This window comes from Myiozetetes cayanensis, unplaced genomic scaffold, assembly GCF_022539395.1.
Source record: "Myiozetetes cayanensis isolate MyiCay16 unplaced genomic scaffold, myiCay2020 scf1, whole genome shotgun sequence".
Classification (NCBI taxonomy): domain Eukaryota; kingdom Metazoa; phylum Chordata; class Aves; order Passeriformes; family Tyrannidae; genus Myiozetetes; species Myiozetetes cayanensis.
In genome coordinates this window covers 131818464-131842976 of record NW_026086604.1, presented here as the reverse complement: position 1 = coordinate 131842976, position 24513 = coordinate 131818464, and the positions used below count along the sequence as shown (strand labels likewise).

The 24513-nt window shown below is 34.2% G+C and overlaps 1 protein-coding gene across 1 annotated transcript in view; it reads right to left on the bottom strand.

Annotated features, from left to right (window-relative positions):
* Positions 1–24513, bottom strand: part of MALRD1 (MAM and LDL receptor class A domain containing 1) — a 236467-nt gene that overhangs the window by 103475 nt on the left and 108479 nt on the right. The window contains 2 exon segments of the mRNA XM_050325308.1: positions 11482–11639; positions 13250–13495. Coding sequence (XP_050181265.1) covers positions 11482–11639; positions 13250–13495 — 404 coding nt within the window.

Genomic DNA, 24513 nt, shown 5'->3' with positions numbered 1-24513 from the left:
GGTAGAATAGGAATTCAGTGGTATTTTTTCCCTTCCATTATTTTTTTTTTGTTGTTTTCAATTAAAATCTCTCAGATGTCCCCCCCTTCTTTTTCACAGTGTGGTAAATGTTACATAATCCACTTCTGGTTTATAGTTTCAGTAGCTGTGATAACCTCAGTTCTCTAGTTTCACATCTTCATTTTTTCCTAAATGTTGTGGAGAGTGCAAAAGTTTTGTCTGCATTTTCTAAATTGATTTATTCCCTATAGCAAATAAAAGCAGAGCTAATTATCAGAAGAGTATAAACCTTTTAGTGTGAACTGAGGACATGTTGCAACATTTAAAAAGATGAATCAAAGCAAAATATAGGCACTGAGTGACGAAATGACCAAAAATAAGAAAACTCCAAGAGATTTGTGGAAGAACATTCCTTCCCCAACACTTCTACAGCAGAAATTCAGCCTGATCATGTCTGTACAGAAAGGAATATTTTAACATGATGCTAAGAAGTTTCTATAGCAATGGCATCCTCTACGTGTTACTGTAAGACCTGTAGCCCTTTGACTGGCATTTGCAGAAAATATAGATTAAGTATGCTCTAGCTTATTTTGGTAGCATTTACCATGTGGCCTACTTTTGTCTTGCCACATGGTCTCCTCTACCTTTCTTCCTCATATGACCACACCTTCTGTGCATATCATTTGTAAGACCATTCAGGTTTGTCAACCACACACAGTAAAATTTTTCTTAGGCATTGGTCTTTTCAAGACGGTCTCTTTAGAAGAATCTTACTGCATCATTATTGTCAAAAGATCTCAGACCTAACCTGAAGAAACACCTCAGTTCTCTACAACAAATCTCCGCATAGCTTGGAACGAGGGAACTGCAATTTTTATAGAGATTGAATTCCAGAGACACTGACTTTAACAGATTATACTACTAACTAAGGCAAAGCCTAAGGTTAAAAATGTGCAGCTTGTGAGGCAAAGGAAGATTCTCGTTAGTTGTTAATTCCTTTCCCTAGTCCACATACTCCTAAAATAGCTAGACTGGGGAAAAAACAAAAAAGAACTCTCATTCTTTTAGTAACACTTGAAGAATACAGCTGGTGTATAGAATGTTAAAGAGATAGAAATCCAGTTTAATAATTTTGGACTGTTAATAAACTTTTTGATAACATCCTCACTCAGAAATCCCCTTGAACAAAATTCTGAACTGAATCACACTATCAAAATTCTCAGAATAATGATGTGCACTGCAGAATCCTTCACATTTAATGAGTATTTCCATGTCATAATAACAAGAGTCTCCTTGTGTTCGCTGATCAATGAAATGAATTAGATGCCTCATGTATCAAAATTTAAATACTACCTCTTCTGGATCACATTGGAAACTCTTATTTAAAGAAGTTTCTCTTCCATGCAGATCAAACTAAATTAAATTGGAAAGCAGTAATATACTAAGTTATGCTATTCATTGGAAGGAGTGGAAGGCAACAGTGAGGTGCTGAGGCGAAGACCAAATAACATCTAAATGTAGGCTGAAGATTTTAATTGGATAAACGGCAGATAACTTTATCATACCAACAGTAAAAATAAGTTGGTTTTTTTTTCAGATGCCTATATGAGATGATATAAATACACAGAAAACAAGTCTAAGCAAACTATTTAAAAGCTGAAAGATGATTCACACTTGTGCCTTGATTTATTGATTCAGCCAAATATAGATTGAGTGCCTGCTCCATTTTGCTGTAATTTCAAACAATAAACCACAGTTTTCAACAAACCGAGAAGTTACCTATATAAAAAGAATGGTGTTATACATTTGCATTAGCCTAAATTTCCACTGTGGTTTTACATGACCCTTCCACAACATCTGTCTCTTCTTATGTTTCAATGAAAGAGCAATTGACATCCATAAAATTGGATGTCAAATAATAAACAAAATTGTTAATAATAGAATGGCACCCATGGTATCAAACTTTCTCCTATCATCATAAGGAAGGTGTGGTAACATTTGATGGTTTATAGATGAGAGATGGTTTTGCAAGGAAGTAAAAACAAATTACTTGCACTTTTTTGTTCACCATGCTTTAAAATATTTTCTTGTTACGAGTGCTAGAATTAAAACTACTTTAAAATATATCACTGTATTTTTATTCAGTGGCTGCTATCCAACAAAAAAGATTTTCACCAGAATGTTTTTCATTATAAGAATTTTATTTTTTCACTTGTGTGGTTTTGAAAGTTAAGCAAAAAAAATGGTCTTATAGTTTTCATCTATTATGAAAATATGATAAGCAGCCACATAATGTTTTGATAGATTACACCAGGTTGGGGGAGGGAGTGTCAATCTGCTATAGGGTAGGAAGGCTCTGCAGAGGGATCTGGACAGGCTGGATAAATGGGCTAAATCCAAGGGTATGTTGTTTAACAAGTGCCACAACAATCCTCAGCAGCACTACAGGCTGGGGACAGAGTGGCTGAAGAGTGACCAGGCAGAGAGAAACTTGGAGTTTCTAATCAACAGGAAGCTGAACATGAGCCAGCAGTGTGCCCATGTGGCCAAGAAGGCTGATGGCATCCTGGCCTGGATCAGGAACAGTGTGGCCAGCAGGAGCAGGGAAGTGATTCTGCCCCTGCACTCAGCACTGATGAGGCCACACCTGGAGTATTGTGTTCAGTTCTGGGCCCCTCAGTTCAGGAAGGATATTGAGGTGCTGGAGCAGGTGCAGAGAAGAGCAACAAGGATGGTGAAGGGACTCAAGCGCAAGTCCTATTAGAGAGCTGAGGGAACTGGGGTTGTTTAGTCTGGAGAAGAGGAGGCTCAGGGGAGACCTCATCACTCTCCACAGCTACCTGAAAGGAGGTTGGAGCTGGGTGGGGGTCGGTCTCTTCTCCCAGGCAACCAGGAGTAAGACAGTCTTAAGCTGTGCCAGCGGAGGTTTAAGTTAGACATTAGAAATAAGTTCTTTACAGAGAGAGTGATCAGACACTGGAATGGTCTGCCCAGGGAGGTGGTGGAGTCACTGTCCCTGTAGGTATTTAAGAAAAGACTGGATGTGGCACTGAGTGCCATGGTCTAGTTGACAGGGTGGTGTTGGGTCATGGGTTGGAATCGATAATCTCAGAGGTCTTTTCCAACCTGATTGATTCTGTTTGATTTTGTGTAAGGGGTGGTTTTGTTTGTTTTGTGGGTTGTGAGATTTTATGGTGTACTCACTGTAGAAAACAAGACCCAATTCTACTAAGAAAATGCTGATATTTTGACCACACCAGTTATTTCTGGTTCACCTTACAGCCCAGCATTTCAGTCAAAGATTAAATAATACCACTTATTTGTTAATTCCATAAGATCCAAACTTGTAATAAATATTTATTGAAAAGAAAATAACCAAAACAGTTTCCATATCATCTAAATACATGGAGCTAAAGAAAAAGCAGTATCACAGATAGCTTAAGAGCCTTAATTAACCTGGTATGTGGGAGATAAGAAATACAATTTTTAGTGTTCATCTTCTTTTGGTATTCCTGCTGAAGGTGGAATCAAATATACCCTGCAGACCACACAGTTACACCCACATATTCCAGACTTAATGCAAATGGTCTGTAATTGCTGATTTTAGTAGTACCACAGTATCATCTCTCACTGTGTCATTAATTGAAGCAGGATATCATGCTAACATGGTTTTTTTAAGCTATCTTTAAATTTAGCTATATTAAAATTCCTTGTATGAGCTCCCTGTTTGGTTTATTTTGATTGGGTTTTTTTGTTCGTTTGCTTTTTTGTTTTGTTTTGTTTTCTTTTGTTTTAATTTTGCAGATATGGCCTGGAAAACCTTGCAGAAACAAGTTAAAAAAGAATGAGGCAGGGAGTGCCAAGAGAAGCTGGAAATTTGAGGTGTGTGACTGAACATAAAGAACTATTGGAAGAATTTGAGTCCAAATAGCAAGATAAGAATGTGCTATGAATGGACTATGGGGTTTCCACAAGTCTGCAGGAAATTAATCTTTGAACTGAAATGACCCTCTCAGCAGCAAACAACACAAAGTTACCCGGTTGTGGAAGTGTTTCTTTCCATAGTAAGTAAGATAGTGGGAAGAAAGTGATGTCTCTCAAAGCTCCCATTACATTGACACTATTAGTCTCTGCTGTAAATAATAATTGCTCTCTAGCATGAGCAGGCAACAATGAGGTTGTACAATTATAGGACGATTCCACTTAATGCAGTGGGGTCAAACCTACAAACAAATACACATAGAGATTATTACAGTCATAAATATAGGTACTAAAAAATACCTAGCCTGACTTTCACATGAAATTAATTGGAATCAGATCCTTCCATCTTTGAGAAATAAATTACAATAAATACAGAAACACAACTGGTTTGGGGGGTTTTCTCGGTTTACGTTTTTTTTCTGAAGTTAGTGAGGATTCAAAGCTGAAGGTCAGAAACTGAAAAAAATCTGCAAGGATAAAAATTAGACTCTTAGCTTAAAAGCCCTTATCAATTAATCAAAATAATTTTAAGCATGCTTCAACTTGATATTGCAAGCCTGGCAAGGATCAAAGGCTACCAGAAACTAGAATATCTCCAAGACACTAAAACTGATTAGTGAATTAAAAGTTGCATTAAAGAAATATAAATCTGGTAACAAATTAATGTTCTACACCATGAGTACTAGTGCTATGTCTGACCTTGCTGAAGGTTCTCAGTACAAAATCTGTTCAGTTCAGTACTTATTTGAAAGAAAGGAGATACTTTTCTCAGTGGAAGACTAAGAGGCCTTGAGATGTAAAGAGAGATAAGAAAAAAAAAAAAGATCTTTCACCTTTTCTGAGGTCAAATAGAACTCAGGTTTTTTCTTAGATTTTTTATACTTTTTCTACCAGGTGGAGTTGTTGATTGGGAAAATTAGACACTGTCCTGGGATTTTAGATCTGATCAATACTATATGGTTTGTAACAGATATCAGCAGGTACCAGGTTATATCTTGTATTATTTATTGTCTAAAAAAAGAAAAAGTTAATTAAATTTCTGAATTTACCTCTTTAAAAGAAGAGGTGTGGAAAATTAATGAAAAAAACTCAAAGCTGAAGGTTATACTTCTATCATTCAGAAAAAGTCCTATGTCTGTTTCACAGCTCTTGTAAAAAAATCTGATTTCAATGTCTGTTGCTTCAGTAAAAATCACTGAACAGCAGCTCTATGATCCTTAGAAGAACTCTACCCTGAGACGCACTTAAATCACAACTTTTGCTGTCAAATGTCTGCCCTGAAAAGTGTTAGAAAAGAGCAGAAGAAGTCTGACCTGCAAAGATCCCAGATTCACTTCAAAGGCTCGTATGCTAAAAAGCAGCAATGTAATAGCACCCTATGAGGTTACGAGCTGACAAATCCATAAAGTAAATCAGTCCCAGAGATCTCTGATTTGAGGAATGAGTTCAATGAAACACAGGAGAACTGTGCAGTGTGGAGGAGACTGAAAGTGCATTTGTTATCTATGTCACATTATGCAATATGGTGCCAGGCTGGGATAGGAATTAGGAGAGTGGTATTAGCTCTGAGACACAGGGTTTGTGCCTCCAGGTGCAATGTTACAGGATACTGCTGTGTTGCTTCAATGATTTGGTGTCATTGTGCTGTCAAAATCTTTCAGCCTACTCAGTTTTATAACCAGCCACTGCCCTGCACGACAGAGACATGCCTTTAGTCACATTAATCCTACATTACCCATCAGGCTCATCTTCTAGAGGGAGAAAAAGATCAAGTTCTCAAAGAATTTAAACCAAAAAATGCTTAATAATTCACATATGAACAATTTCGTTTATATGTGTTTCTAGAAAAATGATGGGTTTAGATTACAAATCCTCCTATGAATCTCTTGAGTTCACAAACAAGATTCCAAAATACAAGGGGGATTCTTCAACCCTTCTTCAAAATACCTTTTTCCTTCAATCCACATTCAAATATATTATTCTATCTCACCAACTCTAGAATGAATACTTACATCTGACTGCAGTGTAAGAATACAATGAATTATATGCTTCCAATAATTGACAGTAAGAAGATTGAAATAACTTCCTAATCTGAGAAAATAAAACACACTGAATGGTGTTTTTGCTAACCTACAGTTGCACATATTTGTTTGTCCCTTCTATATAAACTGATTTTGAAAAATTATGCTTTTTCTGAAAACTGACATTTCCATTTAATCACTGTGTCAGTCTCAATTTCCTTGGAGATATACTTATGTCATGGGGTCAAAATTGTGCCTAAAACAACCCTGTTTGACACAATGCCTAAAAAGGTGGAAAGTGCTGTTTGAGATACAAGAAACATAAATAGAAAATTATCTTGTTCTGGGAAGTAAAGATGCCATAAAAGTTACTCTTGACAAGTATTATTTTATTTCACAGTGTCTCCACTGATATCCTTCAAGACTCCTGGGACTAAAGTAATATTCCCTTACTGTCACTAATTAGTCAGATGAGACATTTCATTGACTCAAATGCAACTTTTAACAACAGTTCACAGGTCAATAAGTGGAGTAAATAGCTTAAAACTGTGCCCTTTTGAGAGCTGTAGATACTCATTAAATAAAGGCCATTACCACTACGCTGCTACATGGAACTAAATACTAGAAAAATCTACATTTTGCCACTAGTTTTGAAGAATTTCTTTAATAATTTTGTTCTGTCTATGAAATAAATATTATTTCTGTGTTTATTAAATCTACAGATATTCTACATTTTTTGAGCATGATTTGACATTCAGTGAACTCTTAAGTAAAGCATTCAAGCAAAACTTTGAAGATTTAGTTTCTTCCTCTAGTTTCGTGGAGGTCAGATAATCTGCTTTGAGTCTACCTGAACCCAATGCAATCTCTAACTCCTACATTAATGTGAGGAGTTGCTTGTTTTTCATGCAGTTAGCGAGAAGAATCAATGTAGAAATACAAAGTCTGTCTTAAGCTGTGAAGTAGAATAAGCTCCTTCCTCAAACTTTATTCTTGAGGTACTTCCTATAGGACTAGGGTCAATTATATTGATTTGTGAAAATTTCATTTTAAACTACTTGATCCTAGAAATACAAATGCCTAGAATATATCAGCTGCTGTCTGCAGCACCTCTGCTGCAGGTTTTCCTGTTGACAGCATAGGACAGTAGGCTGCTCCACTAAAAATAACCAGGGAGTTTCAAAACCCACTGTAAGTCATCTGTACCTGAGCTGTGGCACCTGCTGAGCTGCACATTTCTACGTTACTAACTCTCTCCATCAGGCTAGCTAAAGCCAATGACAATATCAAGGGAACAACTCTGATGGCTTCCAGTTTTTGCTGAGAAGCAGCAGCAGCAGCCAGGTAACAGGATTTGTGCTGCACCAGCCCTGAGCAGCTGGAGGAGGCTGGATCCTGGCTCCAGCTGCCTGTTGCCTTTGGCCAGGTTTGTCTCTTGCTGCAGCTGTATCAATGGGGCCCTGCTTCGCTTGCTGTGAGCTGGCCAGGACTTTTTGTCCTCCTGACTATCATTCTGTCTTTGCTCATTTGTAACTGGATGGAATTCATTAAATGGGTAAGGTCCGCTGGAACTTCTTAATGAGATCCAGTGTTTATTGGCCTTGTCACAGTCAACAGAGGAAGTTACTAATGACAGGTTTCACCTTCCTTATACCTTTACATATTTCTTTTTAGAGGTTTGTTTCAAACCTTTGAATGAATCTCCTCCTAACTATATTAAATCCTAAATTATCTTTTTTAATTAAAATATGCAAAGCAATTAACATTGATAACACAAAAATTATCTTCAACAAATGGTTTTGTTCTTTGATTTGTGCTCCTTTCCCACTGTGATACCTAGGACTTGCTTCTTTTTTTTATGATAGAAACAACTTAAGTAGCAGTAGGAAACTTACATTTAGATTATCAGAATAATAAAAAGTATCATTTCTTTCACCTAATAATTCTTTCTTGCCTCTCTATAAGCACATTTAAAAATGCACTGTTTCTTCTGACTCCTAAAATAAACCAGTACTGAGTGCTGATAAGGTACTAAAACGGGCATAGTGACTATGCTGCACTTTATCTTCCACGTATCTCCTGCAATGGATTGTATTCCCTTAAAATTACCACAGAGAAGATTCAAATATCTCCAAATCTCACTGTAGTAGCAAAGTTTTGACTAGTTGTATCCAGATCTCTTCTGGTAATATTCTGTTTGCCTGATGAACTTTTGCAGTGCTATTAATGACTTTGTAATTTGAATTTAGATGTATGGTGAGCTGGATATTGCAGTCTCTGTAAATAGCTGGATTGTCAACATCTGTCATTTGCATAAATATTGAGGGGGTTGAAGAATACTATATGTTTGCAACTAGTTCAATGGTCTGGCACTTTGATTGGATTATTATCACATATACAGATGCTTTTCTCCAGAGAATATGGAGTACAGTTTCAGCAGAAAAAAATCAAAACAACAGTAGCTACAGAGAAATTCCATTAGGAAAATGAATTGGTTTTCTCCAGCAGCAAACCTTAACAAAAGAAAGTTCATGCTTGGCTACAGCACCCCTTTTATGATCCCTCAGTTTTATTGTTTATAACATAATCTCAGATACTACTTTAGTAGTAAGATAATCTTAAACTTCCTGAATGTGGACAAGCAATGCAAATATTAAGAGACAACACCAATGCATGCCATGAACTATGACTTTTTAAAAATGGCTTTTTACTCTTGATTACTTTTTTCTTCCACTGTGATATTTCAGGAGGAGGAGGAATGTCTTCCTCATTCTACCTTCATACAATATTTTCTCATCATATTGTTCATTGCTGTACCATTGCAGGTATGGTGTGCAGTCTCAGTTCAAGTTTTAATGGGTGGAATGACTTTAGCTAGAGATAGTTTGCTTAGCTGTCAAACTGGAGAAGTTAATTACCTTTCCAGATTCATCTCCATTGCATTTTCAAATAATCACCTCTTACAGATATGATTTCACTGACATGAACTTTACTTTAAATCAAGGGATACTAAATTTGGATGGAAGTATATTGGTGTTGCAGTGTGAACTAGGAGAAGCTTCAATATGACTTCCCATGATTATGTGCTGTTTAATTAGACTTGATTTGTACAGACACTGCTAAGTAGAAACTTTAATTAAAATATTAATTTATGGATCCTTATAAGCAACATAACAGGTAAACTTCAGCTGATCTGCAAAAAATCCCAGGTACAATAATATTTTTTCTTATCTCCAGGTAAAATTCTTGTTTTCATTAAAAAAAAGAATTTGAATTAGAATAATTAGTCATGACTCAAATGTCTTCTATTCATACTACCTTTAAAAATATCTTTAAGATCCTTGGAGATAAGGGTTGAAAATAACATAAAAATAATGTCTGAAAAGTTCATTAGGATAATAAAATTTAGGGGAAAAAAAGAGGGAAATGTGTCAGTGCAATAAAAAGAAAGAGAAAACATAAAGAATATTGACAAAACCTAGAAAAATGAAATATTACTGATTGTCATATAGAAAATTCCATAAAAGTAATACATTTGAATATTAATAGAGTGAAAAATAGTCTCTACAGACTCTTATCAATGGGAATAACTTTCTAGTTATTCTAATTTCTGCTCAGGTCATTCTTTTAAAAAATAAAACAAAAAAAATTTAAATCACTTTGTCCATCCTGAGGATGAAAAAAATAATTAAGAATTTCAACTACTTGACTTGTACCCCTCAGAGACAATATCTCAGCAGAGAACAAATGTCTCTTTTTAACTAATTTTAAGTGGTGTGGTTTGTTTGATTTTCTTTTATTTCACATCTTTTGTTTCCTCCTTAACAGAAGTATTGAATTTGTATTATTAAATTCACTGCATGTAACAAAATGAGATTAGAATTATTTTTCTGTTGTTAAGAAAATTGTCTGTGCCACAACATATTTAATGTGATAATTACAGTACGCAATCAACAGGGATACAAAAACTACATGCAAACCACTCACACATGCCTGATACACCTAATACTTATTTTCCACCAAAGTTAGTTTGCAAGTTAGCTGGCAACTAAAATTAAGCAATCCTAAAATGCTCATAATTACAATATTTGGTGCTACAATATACACAACTGAGTAATGCAATAAGAATATAGTTTGACCTTGGAGTTAAGATATTTATTTTTGTACCTTATTCACTTTAAGTAATGGGATCTATTTTGGTTTTAATTTTTTAATACATTAACAATTCAGAGTTATTTTTAAACAATGATTACTATTTTTCTTTATTCTGCTTGGCTCATTTATGGATTTGAGTCTTTCTAGGAAAAAGAACTGTGTAAATACATCTCATTACTATACAGTTGCTTGATGAGTAGCCTGTTGTCATTTGTAGATGTTTGGACTAATCCATGAAAAAAATCTCCTAAAGCCTCTTAAAAGGTTCATTGTTTTTGCATTTCAGACACACACATCCCAAATTGTATCCTTAGATATTAAAGCCTACTGAAGTCTTTTATCTTCAAGGCTTTTAAATTATTCTTAAAATATACAGAACATTTGAGAAATAATTTTTAGTAGTTTATTTTCAAGGAAAAATATAATTTATCATTTAAAGATAAGACATTCAACATATACACTGGAATATTTTAATGCAGTTCACCAGGACATTATTAGAGATATTGTAGAATATCATATGGCAAATATATTGCACCACTGGAATAACCAGAACTCCCTGTACAGATGAAAAATGAGCACAAATACACACACTGTCTTTTGTTTAGAAGTGGTATATTTGGTCATTGGGTCTGAACAACATTGACTATTTCTACTTAGAATCATATAATTATTTAAAAACTGCTTTCACAAGTAGTTAATACTTTTTAATGAACAACAAAGGAACAAACAATTTTTTAATGAATGTCTCAGTTTTCACTTGTGAATTAATAACTAAAGAGGTTTTTTAAATAATTTTTTGGTCATTTCACATTTAGTGAAGAAAATGCCATTCTAAAGAAAATTGATTATATATTCTGTACTTGTTTAAATGAAAAGATAAATTACTTAATGCAGTCATATTTTTGAATTTTATTCTGTGCAAGTTACTAGTTTTTGTTTTGTTTTGTTTTGTTTTTGTGGATGCCATCCCATGAGAAAAATAGGATTGAATACTGATAGCTACTGATAGGGATGTAAGCAAAATATGAAGGTAACCTCTCATGGAGGATATCAAAGAAATAGGTACTACATGTGAAGAGGGAAAATGGAAAGAAGATTTTAAGACTTTCTGTGGCTTTTCAGAGAAGCTTCTTTAGGAAGAGAAATGCTAAGAGTGTTTTTAAGAGACAAGAGTAATAAAAACCAGCACTGAACTAGGAGGCTTGTGGGAGCTCTTCCAGCCTACAGGCCAAACAACAGAATGTCAAAGTGGTGAAGCACTCTGCTGGAGCACATACACCCTCACAAATATAATATATTCAAAAGAAAAGGGTTTTTTTATTACCTTAATCAGAACCTGAATATGTCCCATGGCTTTTGATGACTTAAAGTACCAGAAGCTCATCACACAAGTCCCACTTGATTCTTTCCATATGGAACTCTTCACATGGGCTTTTTCATTTATTAGGCCTACTGCAGTGGCCTCAAGATACAGGAAGTGTCCTGAAATTAAAATAAGCATTACTGAAAAAATGTTTTAGACTTTCAAATCAGATTTCAAGACTCAGCAAAGTAAATGCAGAGACACATGAAGCATACTTCCCATATAGTTCCTATAGTAGTCAATCTCAGCCTAGGGTAAAAAATGACCAGATCACATTCCTTTGGTACTTCTTATATCAGGAATAAACTAGTAGCAGCTTAAGATTTGGATGGGGCACTGTGTAGAAGAGTGAGAATATTTCCGTGTTTTCCAGCTACTCTGATTACAGGTGCTTGCCTGACAGCATTAGTTGCTATTCTGACAGTACATCGTACAATAGCCACGATATAATAAATTTCATGATTAAGTTTTCTGAAAGATAATCTTTAGCAAGTCACACTATATAAAAACCTGTGAAACAGCTAAAAAAATCTAATACATTTATAAATCATCAGGTATCCCTAATGGTTCATATTACTTTTGGCCATTTGTACTTTCTATGGGTATTACCATACATATAAATTATTTAGTCAGAGGAAATTGTAAAAATAGATGCCTAGAGTTAATATTTTCCAATACTGATTTGGTCCTTGAGATTTCCTTCTTTATTTTTAATCAGAAGCATAATACATTCTACAAGTTTTCAAATTCATTTTTTTCCTTTGTAGAAATAAGAAATGTGTAGTTCACATAAACATAAATGTAGCATAAATGACACACAAATTATAATTGCATATCTACTAAATTTTATATATGGCTTAGAAAAAAAATTACTTCAGTAGACATGGAATAAAATGGGCTTATTTTAACTTTGACACTTCTCTGACTATGTTACAACTGTAGATGTTTACCATAATACTATGGGATGAGAAATTTGTTTTTTACCTGAGGTCAAGAAAATATATTAACTTGTTTATTGACATATTCATGACAATACTTTAAAAATTTTTATTACTAGAGAAATGTAAATGAATTCATTTTCTTTCTACATATCTTTAGTTTCTTGGGTTTTGTCCTTCAGCAGTTCATGTAAACACTAACAGCTACTGTCACACCTTTGTGCAACTCCACTGTGAAATATTTCAATTTAAGGTCAGTTCTGAGCTCAGCTTTGGTTCATCTTTACCTGAACTGTAGGACCTTCAAAAGCAAAGGATGAAGGCATGGAGCTTATAGCAAGAACAAGAGCAGATAACTGGGTGCTTTGACCAAAAATGAACCAGTAGGTGCACTACCACAAACAAAGATAACCATTTATTTAAATTTATTTATTTACATTATATAAAATTAAAGTATGGATAGTCAGTATGTGTAAGCTTCTTGAAAATAAGCTGTGGAGGAATGGATCTCAGTGGATCTCAGAGCTGAGCTAACTCATCCTTGCAAGTTTCAGCCAGACCAGATGCCTCTCTCCAGACAAGTATCAAATTATCTTTTTTGACTCATGTGAGAAACAACTGATTTTTCCTAACTTAAAATCATTGTACAATGATAATTAATACTTTTATATTGTCACACATTGAAAATAACACTCTGATTAGATATGTTAGAACTCTCCTGATACCTGAGAAGGGAGGTATGAGACACTTCATGTAGACAATTATGTCTCCTTTGTGAACTAAAAACATACCAGTTCTATTTCCAAACGTGTGGTCAGCAGGAGGTCTGAGACTTTGAGGTGAGCTGATCCCTAGCACCCAGTTAAAACTATCAGCCAGAGAATTTTTCCAGCCACATCTGCCGTTCTCAAAGGTGCAGGAAGTTCCACATTCACTCTCATCTGTATTATCCCCACAGTTGTCTTCAAAATCACAGCTTTGTTCTGGTCTGTAACAATTGCCGTTCTGGCACTGCCAATGGCCATGTGAGCAGGAGCCTGAAAAGAGAAGAATAAGGGTGTCCTGGTGAATCACACTGCCATGCATCCCAGCAAGGTTACTGGAAGGTTACAGCTCAGAGAGCTGGATATTTAGGAGGACCAGGGTGGTCCAGAGCAGTTTTATTAAGGCCTTTGGTTCCCCTGAAGTGCCAATCCATTATCAGTTTATTTCTTTTGTATTTTGTCAAGTGATTGCCTAAATAAATTACTGTTTCCCTTGTAAAGCCTTGAAGGGCAAGCTCCAGCCAGGCATTCCTTCACTAACAAAGCTTTCTAGTCTGACTTAATTGCTGACATTCTCCTTTCATGTGGTGTAGGATTAAATCATTTCATTTCAGCTGCAAAGTTGAGCCTACTTTAGGAGCTCTAATTTGGAAGAAAAAACTTCTATTTTAACTAGAGAGGTTTGCCTTTTAATGGATTTATTTTTTTTCCGACAAGTTCAGTGGGTTGATGGTGTCCTTTTTGTGCAGTATTCCTGGCATTGTTCAGGGATAATTCTTCTATTGTACAGCCTAAAGATTTTAGGACTCAGATCACAGGATCCATTTCCCAGTTTCATGTTTTCATTTCAGATCAGTTTCTGCAGGACTCTAGATAAAACACAGCCCCTTCACTAGATTCTATAATCAAGAAGTAAAACACAAAATTATGAAATGCAGCTCTCCCCATTTACTTTGTACATTCTTCTCTTCCTCAGATAAATGAACAAGCACAATTTTATTTAAAAATAGGAGTATAAATATGTTAGCTCAACAGACATAAAATTAGAATATACACATGTATGAAAGTTGTACAAGTATGGGGAGAAAGTCAGTTAATGAATATTGAAAATCACACGGTGCCAAAAACTTGTTTCCATTGCCACTGTATTAATTTCAAGGAGGACCTGATGGAGTTAAATGAAATTCACATAAGGTTGGATTTTATTAAGAGATCAGAAAAACTGATTTATTAATAAAAAGAGAATAAGAGATGGGGTATCCAGTTGGCAACCTCTATCCCTAGCATTTGTTTAAGCCACACTCTAAATTACAAATACTCCAAACAAAGTGAAAAACCATTGCCAGACCCCTTTGTTGCAGGCTTTGGGTAAAGTGAAAACAAGTCTTGAATTTCTAGAGGTTAGCTAAAGAAAACAAATGTTAACCTTTCTTTTTTTTTAAGTAAAAATCCTCCTAACACCACACTTACTAAAAATTAATCAAAAATATAAATAAATATTAGAATACCATAGAAATATCTAGCAAGTTTTCTAGGGAAAATATTAATTTTTAATTATTGATTACTTAGTAACATAAAAATATGTATCATGTTTGCTCCAGAAGACTGTGCATGATTTGGCTTTCAACACTTCTTCAGAGAAAGGAGGAAAAATACCTGAACAGAAAGAAGAGAACAAAAATCTGAAACAAACAAGAATAAAAATCTGATACTTGTTGAAAGTCAAGAATATCAGGCAAAGGTCTCCAGACCTGGAGACAAGAAAAAGGGGTAATCCCTGACTAAAAGAAAAAGATTTGTTTGAAGTCCACAGTTACAAGTTTATGAAAACATCAGTGCATTTTTATTAGGACACAATCTCTGAAAATGGTCCTGTTTAAAAGAATGGTGCAATTATATCGGTGAATCAGTGTCTATCAGAAACTTTTATCAATCTGCTTCAGATTTTCAATTATCTGTCCTGTTTCCAAAAGGGTGACAGAGTTTTGTTTGTAAAATTGCTCCTTAATTTAAATGACATGTACTTGTAGGAGCTATTTATTGTAATTCTACATTTCTTCTATGTCATTGCAGTAAGAATTTAGCAATGCACTTATTTTGTCAGCAAACTAGGAATTTAAATTTCAGGATGCAGTTCATGCCTTGAAATACTTTTCCTTGCACTTCAGTGATCAATAATTGCAATAACTATTGCATTTTGAGTTCCCTTTGTAGCATTACTTCCAATTTCAGGTTGGGGAAAAACAAAACAAAACAAAACAAAAACAAACAAACCCTCCACAACCAAAAGAAGCACTTGAAAAGTGGAAGTCTTTGTTCCCTGAGGAAAAACAAAAAAATCCATCTTGAATCCTGGCATGAATGAATCTTTTCAAGCATGTGTAATGAATGATATTACACTGCCTGATCTGTAACGTGACTTGTTTCTGGATGTGCTTCCATAGTATGACTTCTCTTTAAGTGACATTACTTTATAAGGCTTTATAACTGTAGCAAAAAAAAATAAAAACAAAACCCCAAAAACTCCAAAAAACCAAACAAACCTCCCCCCAAAAAATCAACCCCGAATCTATATGAAAAGGGTGTTTTTAGAACTCACTTCCTTTCTCCCTACTTTTTCTCAATCCTGACTGTTCAAACACTCTGTTATACAGATTCCTGTGGGTATAAGAGAGATATTTAATTGAGAGGAACTTCTCCTTAACAAGGTTCAGTTAATTTTTCCTCCAATCAGAGAAGATTCGATTTGCCTCCAGTCTTGAAGATTATTAGCAGGTAGACTTTTTGCCCTGCATGGTAACTGCATCAAATTAGGCTGCAGTAGACCCAAAGGTGTCTTTCAAATCAATAATCTTTGAACCGAGGAGGATTTACACAACAGAGGAGATCAGGTGCACCAGTCAATAATCCCCTTGTTTTATATAGCCAGAGCAAAATCAACAGGTGGAACACTTATATCTAAGAATATGTAGTTAGGACAGGGATGAATCTCTTTGTTTTATAAAGGTGTTTCTCTTAAATTTATTTGGGGAAAAAAAAAAAAGTACCTGCAAATATCAAGAGAGAAAATAGACTTGGTAACAGAACTGAAATACGGCTTATCTTCTACATCAATGAACTTCGAATAAAGTTAACACGGTATACAACTTGCAACATTGAAGCAGAACAGCAATAAATTATAGAAAACATATTCTTATTGAGAAACAACATCTATGTGTGTTACTTAAGTAATCATCAAACTCTGGTAAGACCAGTTGTATTCTTAAAGGAGTAAATCAAAATGTGAAAAAATTATTCTTTAATCTTTGAAACCATAGCCTGTGTCAAAACAGGGTTTTTCTATGAGGTAGCTAATATTTTATATCACCCCATATCATAGTAATAGTTTTATTGTATATTTACCTCCTCTCTTAAAATAAATAAAAATAATATTTTAAATATCTAAAATAAATTAACTCCACTAATGTATGCTAAGATGATGCACATCACCCTATTATTAATTATTTTCTTTCACCTTGGAAGATGGGGAAATTTGAGAAGGACTAAATTTTTCCAATATCACTTAAAAGTTCTGAAGATCTTTAGATGGTTTTTCTATATCTCTGTTCAGAAATATCTATTGTTTTTATAAGATACATCATGTACATATGTTTGGATTTTTCATTCAAATCCTTTGTCAGTTGTTTGTTTACTTCATAATATTTTGTTTTCATTTCAGGATGAGAATCATTCTTCCTTTTTTTTTTTTTTTTGTTTTGTGTTTGTTTTTAAATTCCACTTATTACTTTACGCTCAAAATCCACTACAAGTTCTCACAGGTGTTTGGACTCCTATGTGAGTATACAAGCCTTTCATTTACATTCAATATTGGTGAAAACAAATTGTGTAATATTTCTTGTATTGGCAATGAAAGATTCCAAAAGGAGTTTTCCCATTAAACGTTTACATTGAGTGACCACATAGAGCCCAATTAATGTAATTTATCAGGGACAAGATTAAGGAATAAGTAGATCATGTTCTGTAATTACTTGTAAATATACTTTAGTTTAAACAAAAATTATATGACAAATCAAGGAAAGTTCTAGATGAAAACATAGTTAGTGTTATATAAGAGGTTAAATTAAATATTAATTTGCTTATGATATATAATTTGCTTATATATTTTGGGAATTTACAACAGATAAACTAAACATTTGTCCATGCCCATAGTACCTGAAAAATAGAGAAGGAAATCTAAAATCTTTCCATTAGATTCCAGTCTTCTTGAAACTGGTCCTTTAAATATCTTTATTGAAAATAATTTAAATATGATAACTAAACTGATAAAGAAAATTAAGATCAGAACTTCTAGAAAATTGCAAGAATATCATTGTAAGAGTTGGACTTGATAATCTTAGAGATCTTTCTCAACCTTAACAATTCTATGATTCTATGACTATGTATGGGATTACACTAGTTATGAGTCTAGTTATGAGCATTTAACAGTTAATCTCATAATTTAAACTTGTTTGTTTATCAGTTCTTATTGTATATCAGCATCACCAGGAAGCTAAATAATGTTCTGGAAGACCAGGAAATAGATTGGTGATAAGGATATTACAAAAATTGTTAAACTTGTGCTTCTTAAATTTATTATATTTAATCTCATCAACATCCATGTTTTCCAAACCTAAATCAAACTGAATGAATGGGATAGTTTAGAATTATCAGAATAACCTATTGGTGGGCATGAAAAGCTAGATCTGCTTCAAAATATTTTCAGAAGATTTCATTTACGTTCACATAGCTAGAAGCATACCAGCTCCTAAATCAAAGCTAGAGCTCCTTTAGAACCATAATCTGGCATAGAGGCCAGAGTAATTAATCAGCAGGCTAAGACTGTGACATCCCAGGGATAGGGGCTCTCTAGATAATTTAGATCTCTGAGCTTCTTCCCTGCAACAGTTACTCCATTATCATTCCTGCTCTGAGTTGACATTACTGTATGACTGAAATCTATGTGTCCTTAAAAAAAATAATTTGTTAACAAGAACATCTTTCCCCTAATATCTCACAAGTATAACCCAAGGACAAAGAGTAAAGTGCTTTCATCACTGTTGATGATGCATAGTAATACTGACTTGTTGGCGCAGGATTGTGAAAAATGTATCTCATTTCAAAAGCAAAGCTTCAGAAATTACAAGAATTTTTAAAGACTTTCAGAGTGTTGGGTGAAAAAAAAAGATTTAAAAACTATTACACTTTATCAGCCTTGTTTGTTTGTGGGTTTTGGTTTTTGTGGTTTTTTTTCTTTTTTTAAATAACCTTTTTTCTAGGATTGAGTGCAAACATTTGGTTTCATAAGCCTTTCAAGTACCTTGACATATTGGTTTGTATTATGAGCAACTGAAAGTTTTAAAATACAACAGCGTCATTTCATTTACAAAATGGACTTTTAGAAGTAACTGTTAACCCTCTAAGCTACTCCCATGACAAAGAGCAGAAGAAGGGGATGGTCCTGTGCAGGGCTAAGGGTTGGACATGATGATGCTTGTGGGTCCCTTCCAACTCAGCATATTCTGTGATTCAACAATACAAATGTAAACTACAAAGGAAACTGTTTTGGAGTATTCTGAGTTATGTACAGATGGGATGGAAGTGTGAAAAAGCTGCAAGAAACATAATTTCTACAGAATTTCCATAACTATTACAGCATTTAAACACTTATTCTATAGTATTCTTAAGCTATATTCTTTAGAAATAACTTGAGTAAGAGTCAGGTCTAGGAGAAACTAAAAGCATTCAAAACTGATTAAACTGAATCTCATGACCCCTATGAATCATCATCTTTCATTGCTCAGAAGGAATAAGTTTCAGGATTAATGTATTTACACATGTTATTACAAAAATTTCTATCTGTATTATACAGAATGCTATAGTGAGCTGAAGAGAACATGATGATTAAAAGATTTTATTGATGTCTTGAACAGCCTTCCACACACCTTTGAGCCTCCACTGAAGAGGTCAACAGGAAAATTGAAAATACCTTTTTCTTGATGGAGGAGAAAGACACCAACAACACTTTTAATCACTAAGTATTTTAAAGAAATGTAGCTTCTAATATGATCAGCTTTTCCCTTTTCTCTTGTTACAGTCCTTCTCAGACAAAAAAAAAAAAAAAAAAAAAAAAGATAGTCTCTCTTTCTCAGAAAGAAAAATATTAAAAATATACCCATAAAGTTACCATAAGTGCTTTGAGGTGAGGTTCTGCAAGTAACAGTTACATTTGGACCAGCTATGCTCTAATGTCACACTGCTAATATCTCCTAGTGAGATTAAGTAGTTCACTGGCTTCCTTTTTTCTGGACAGTCTGAACAGTTAAGACAAAAGCATTTTTTTTGTTCTCCACGTTTAACATTAGTCCAATCCAGCACAATCATTTATTCTCCAAAGCAATAATAACTTTATTAACTGTGCCTCCATTCTGTATGTGTTCAAATTTACCAGCACACTTTGAGGTAACCAAATAGTAGCACATCTGCTTAGCAAGTGTCTGAACATGGAAAGAGCAGAATAGTTCATGGTTAGAAAAAGAGTCCTGATGAAATTGTTTTGTGCCACTTCACAGGAACTTGAGTTTTAAAAGAAATTGCTCAAATCACTAGGTCTATTTCACTTTTATGAAAGGCAACAACTTCAAGCAATTTCTCTGTGTTCAATTTAATCAGTAACTTCTCCACTGCTGTTACCGAAATGCTATTTTCGGGTTTCCAGATAAGGAACCCTTTTAGCATCTAGCCTAAATTTATTCATGGCCACTTCAGATACACTGATTTCTATGCAAGCTCTGCCATTCAGCTTTCCTTCCCTTGGAAGGAAAGGTAAAGGAAATATAGAAGTGCAAACATACCAGAAACCCAAAAAACAATACTACTCAAACCCTTTATATTTACTAGCTCAAACCTTTATCTCAAAGTCCAATAGAAGATGAAAACTTTCTTACACAATCCTCTTTTGAAGTTTTGACAATTTCAAAATACAAAACCACAAGAAAGATTTTTCATGTGTCATTTCTACTTTGTGACATACAGTTCTCAGTAATTTGAAGGTGGGCATCCAAATTAATATATATATATATATATATTTTTTTAATGTAAAGTAAATCTCTGAGTCTTTCCAGTTCATAAATTGGCAGATCATGTTTTGTATGCACTAGAATACTGAATACCAGCCTGGTTAAACAAGCACTCAAATTAGCCATTTCAGTTCTTGAAACTCTTTATCTCCATTAACAGGCAAATATTCTCTCAAAACTCAGAGTTTCAATATCCTGGAATATCTTCAGGGACAGAAGTAAAGAATTGTAGTAAAGTTGTGTTGCAGCAGAGTTAGTACTTTAGCTTCATGACTGGAATAGCTTTTTGATGAATGTATAGCATCTATTTGGAAGTAATTCTCTTGAGCATTTACATTTGAATGCATAGATAGATAGCTAGATAGATAGATAGATAGATACACATACCTCCTAAAAGTCACTATGCAGGGTCACAGAAATTGAGTCTAAAGGACGTAAATTGTAAGGAAGTAAGTTGTAGGATGTGTATGAATCTATCTGTGTTCCTGCTTGGCCCAACAGCACAGCAATAACTCTGCTATAGAAAGGATCTTTTCCTTGTTATATATAGAGAGAGGCAGGGGTTTAGCTTGAGATACTATTTATCAAGGATTTGTTACTGTATTATAAAAAAATTTATGAATAACAATAGTTTCTTTCTTGTGTAGTGAATTTTTGTTTTCTTTTGTGTCAGTTACTGATTATTCCTGATCACTAGAAAAAGTATCTTGCTATCTATCATCTTAGTTATAAGGTTTTGTATATCGAACTAAAACATTTGTATTCAGATTTATAAATACTCAACAAGAAGGCTTAAAACTTTAAGATTAAAATAATTCCTGAGTTTATGAACATGGAATAATTATAACTTGCTATTTATATTGTCTCGTGAAAGGGGACTGGTGTAACCATGTTTCCCAAATTTACAGTCTCAAACAGTTTGATAATTAGAAGGCAGTACTTGTTCTAGGATTGTATCTTCAGATTCACAGGGGAAAGCCAAAAGTAGAGTCTCCATTGGGAGGGACAGAGTAGACATAACTCCTGGTCTGGTGTACAGGGTGTATTCCTTTTAACCTCAAGAAACAAATAGTTATTTTTTACTTGATAATAGGCTATTAAATAGGCACATTTAATTTCCATTGATGAACGTCATATTTCTCTTTTTTAAAAAAAATCAAACACGAATTTGTTAAATGGGAAACTATTCTATCAAATTTAGACACAGAAAGTTGTTATAGATAAGCATTTGCTTTGCATGAGCTTCTTTTATCAAAAACTGAAGAATATATGTTTTAAAGCAGACAGAGGACATGATGCAGTGCCATTGCATGTAAAGCAAATCTTAACTAACCCAGCAAAAGAAAGAGGCCTGTAAGAAATGATGAAAATAGAACTATTTCATGGTGCCTAGTGAATTTAAGAGTACTAAATTAAAAACTTGGATGGTATTCAGCTCACAAAGACATATACTTGTATACTTAAGATGTAGGAGAGCTAAATGTCCAAGTTACCCTTAAAATTGGTGGGATTCTGGTTGGTAACAATCATTGGACTGCAAAGAATGGTCCCATTATGCTAAAGTAGAAACCTAGAATTTTATTTGATTGCCCACACACATAGCATTTCATGGTCCTTGTCACCACCTGAAGGCACATAATTTCCATACCTCCTGTTATACATCTGTCAGCACTGTCAGGATTTCTTAGACACCCTTCTGCATCACAAACAATGAATACTTCTCGTCTTATTCAGTTGTGTCAAGTGGCTGGGCAGCAAAAGACCAACAGCATTTACAATAACTGAAATTTAAATACCTGACACATCCTGGACTACATGACATCTGATTCCAGTCTTAACTTGGAGCTGAATCCCACTCTAAATATTTCAAGTCTTAGATAAGTCTGATAAAATTTGAATTTACTTTACCTAATGATTATATGCCCATAAAGATATTCTGATTTATCTCTTCTCCCCAAATCTATTTTTTACTCAGACAACTAATAATGCAGCACAGAAATAGTAAGGGCTTTTCTCAAAAGAAGAGTTTACTAAAGAAAATGTTTACAAAAGAAGATGTTTACTAAAAAGAAAGGTGCAGGAAAGAATTTTTGTTTTCTCCAGTTCACTGGTATATTCCCTCTCCAGTCTAGCTGGAGAGGAAAATCAGCAATTTTTTCTTTTTACTCTCTGCTTGTTGAAGACCATGAAGCCTCAGTCAACAACCTCCCATCATTTTTTTTCTGGAGGACAATTTCTGTGATTATTGGTGGCACAACCTTTGCTTATATTCTGTATAGCTGGAAGTTTCCAATGATCAAAAAAGCAGTTTTTAAAATTTTTATTTCTTTAACTTCTTCTGCTTGTCTGAGTTATGAGAGGTGATCTGACTTTCAAGCGTAAAACAATGGTGGTCCTTCCACAGTCAGGAATGCTTTATAAATTTTGACAGTTAGCAATCTTTTTACCACTTCTTTGGTTGTTAACTTTGTTTATCCTAACACTAAACAGCATCCAGGCACATCTTGTAATATGTATCCTGTTCAACTTTCAGTATCATTCTATTTGGAAGTCATATGCTGTTGACAAATCTGAGAACCAAATAAATCAGAGAATGAAAATGAAGCTGTGAAGTGAATTGCCTTATATTGCCTTTGTAAATCACGAAGTATAAACTGAACTTTCAAATAAAATTTACACATATCTTATGAAAAATAACGTGGTTTTTGTCTACTGGATACCATATTGAAAATGTAACACCGTAATTAAAAAAGTAAAATACAGTCCAAAGAGACTATTGATGAGTATGTGCTGAAAAACATTAAAGTTGCTACAGTTACACAGGGTGAATAAAGAAGCACACACATGCTTTCAGTCTTAACACACATTAAAATTTTGTTTCAGGATGTCTAGACAATTCAAAATGTCCAGCAAACTTGTACTTCACTAACAGTAAAATAGGACTAGATACTGTTAAATGTAATTTTTTTTCAGATAATTTTTGCCGTTGCAAGACTTAATAGTAAAATCACGTGATATTTCTGAGAATGCCCTGTACTGCAACACTATTTCTCTACTTATAGATGTGTGAGAAAAAGAAAAGCAGCAATTACACTCCAGTAAGAGTAATTTGTATGTTAGTTCTTGGATTGCAAAGTAGGGCTGGAGCTTTTGTATTCGCAGTTCACCCAGTCATAGGGCAGCTCTCAATGTGGAATGTGTCGCATATAAGGAAATGTCTGAGCAAATTTGTTTCCCCTGACCTCTTACATATTTAGATGTCTGCTCAGGGACACCTTGCTCAGAAACAAGTCCATGGAGACCCAAGAGCTAAGGAAAGTTTTGAACATGTTAAAGTGTTCTGCAACACAGGAAAACAAGTGCTGACAGTGCCCTACCTCCAAGGACCTGAGATGACATTAATCATGTGTTGAGATGACATTAATCACATTCTGTTGTCCAGTTTCTAGAATTGTAATCAGTTATGGGCCCAGCCCAGGCTCTGCTCTGACTGCTGATCCAAGGAATTGTTGAGCTTTAATTCACTTTCAAGGTATTAGGTCTGTGAATGCCTAGGGAAAAAATTTGTTTCTTTGCCATAAAATTATAATAAATTATGGGAAATGTCTGCAAATTATCTCTACTTCATTGTATGTTCAAATATTGTAGTTGGTTATGGACAGAAGTGTATCCTAAAAAATATTTTTAACACCAATATAGCTTTAAATTTACAACACATACCAAATTTCTGTCATTATTTTGTAAATTAGACCAGTACAAATAAATGGGATTTTCTTTTTTAGTTTAGCAAATGGGCACATTGCTTTCAAATCCTCATACAACCTGGTAATGTTAGAACTCAAAATAAAAGGAGATAGATCAAAGTCCTAGCTACCAACAAACAAAATGAAGAAACTGAGGAATGACAAAGGTGGTGCAAGGGCAATATTTCCAATTAAATTGATAAGTACAGCAATTACAATTACACGGACCAGAAATCTAACTGGAGAAAACTTCACAGAATCAGAAAATACAACATGAAAATCCAGGATATATATTTTTCTCCTTCACTGTCAATAAAAGGATAATTTTCACTATAGCACCCAGAAAATATAGGTAGAAGTTGAATTGAATTCACCTACATGCACGATTATTTAATACCCAAAATTAGTAGCTTTATATCAAGCTACTAAACCA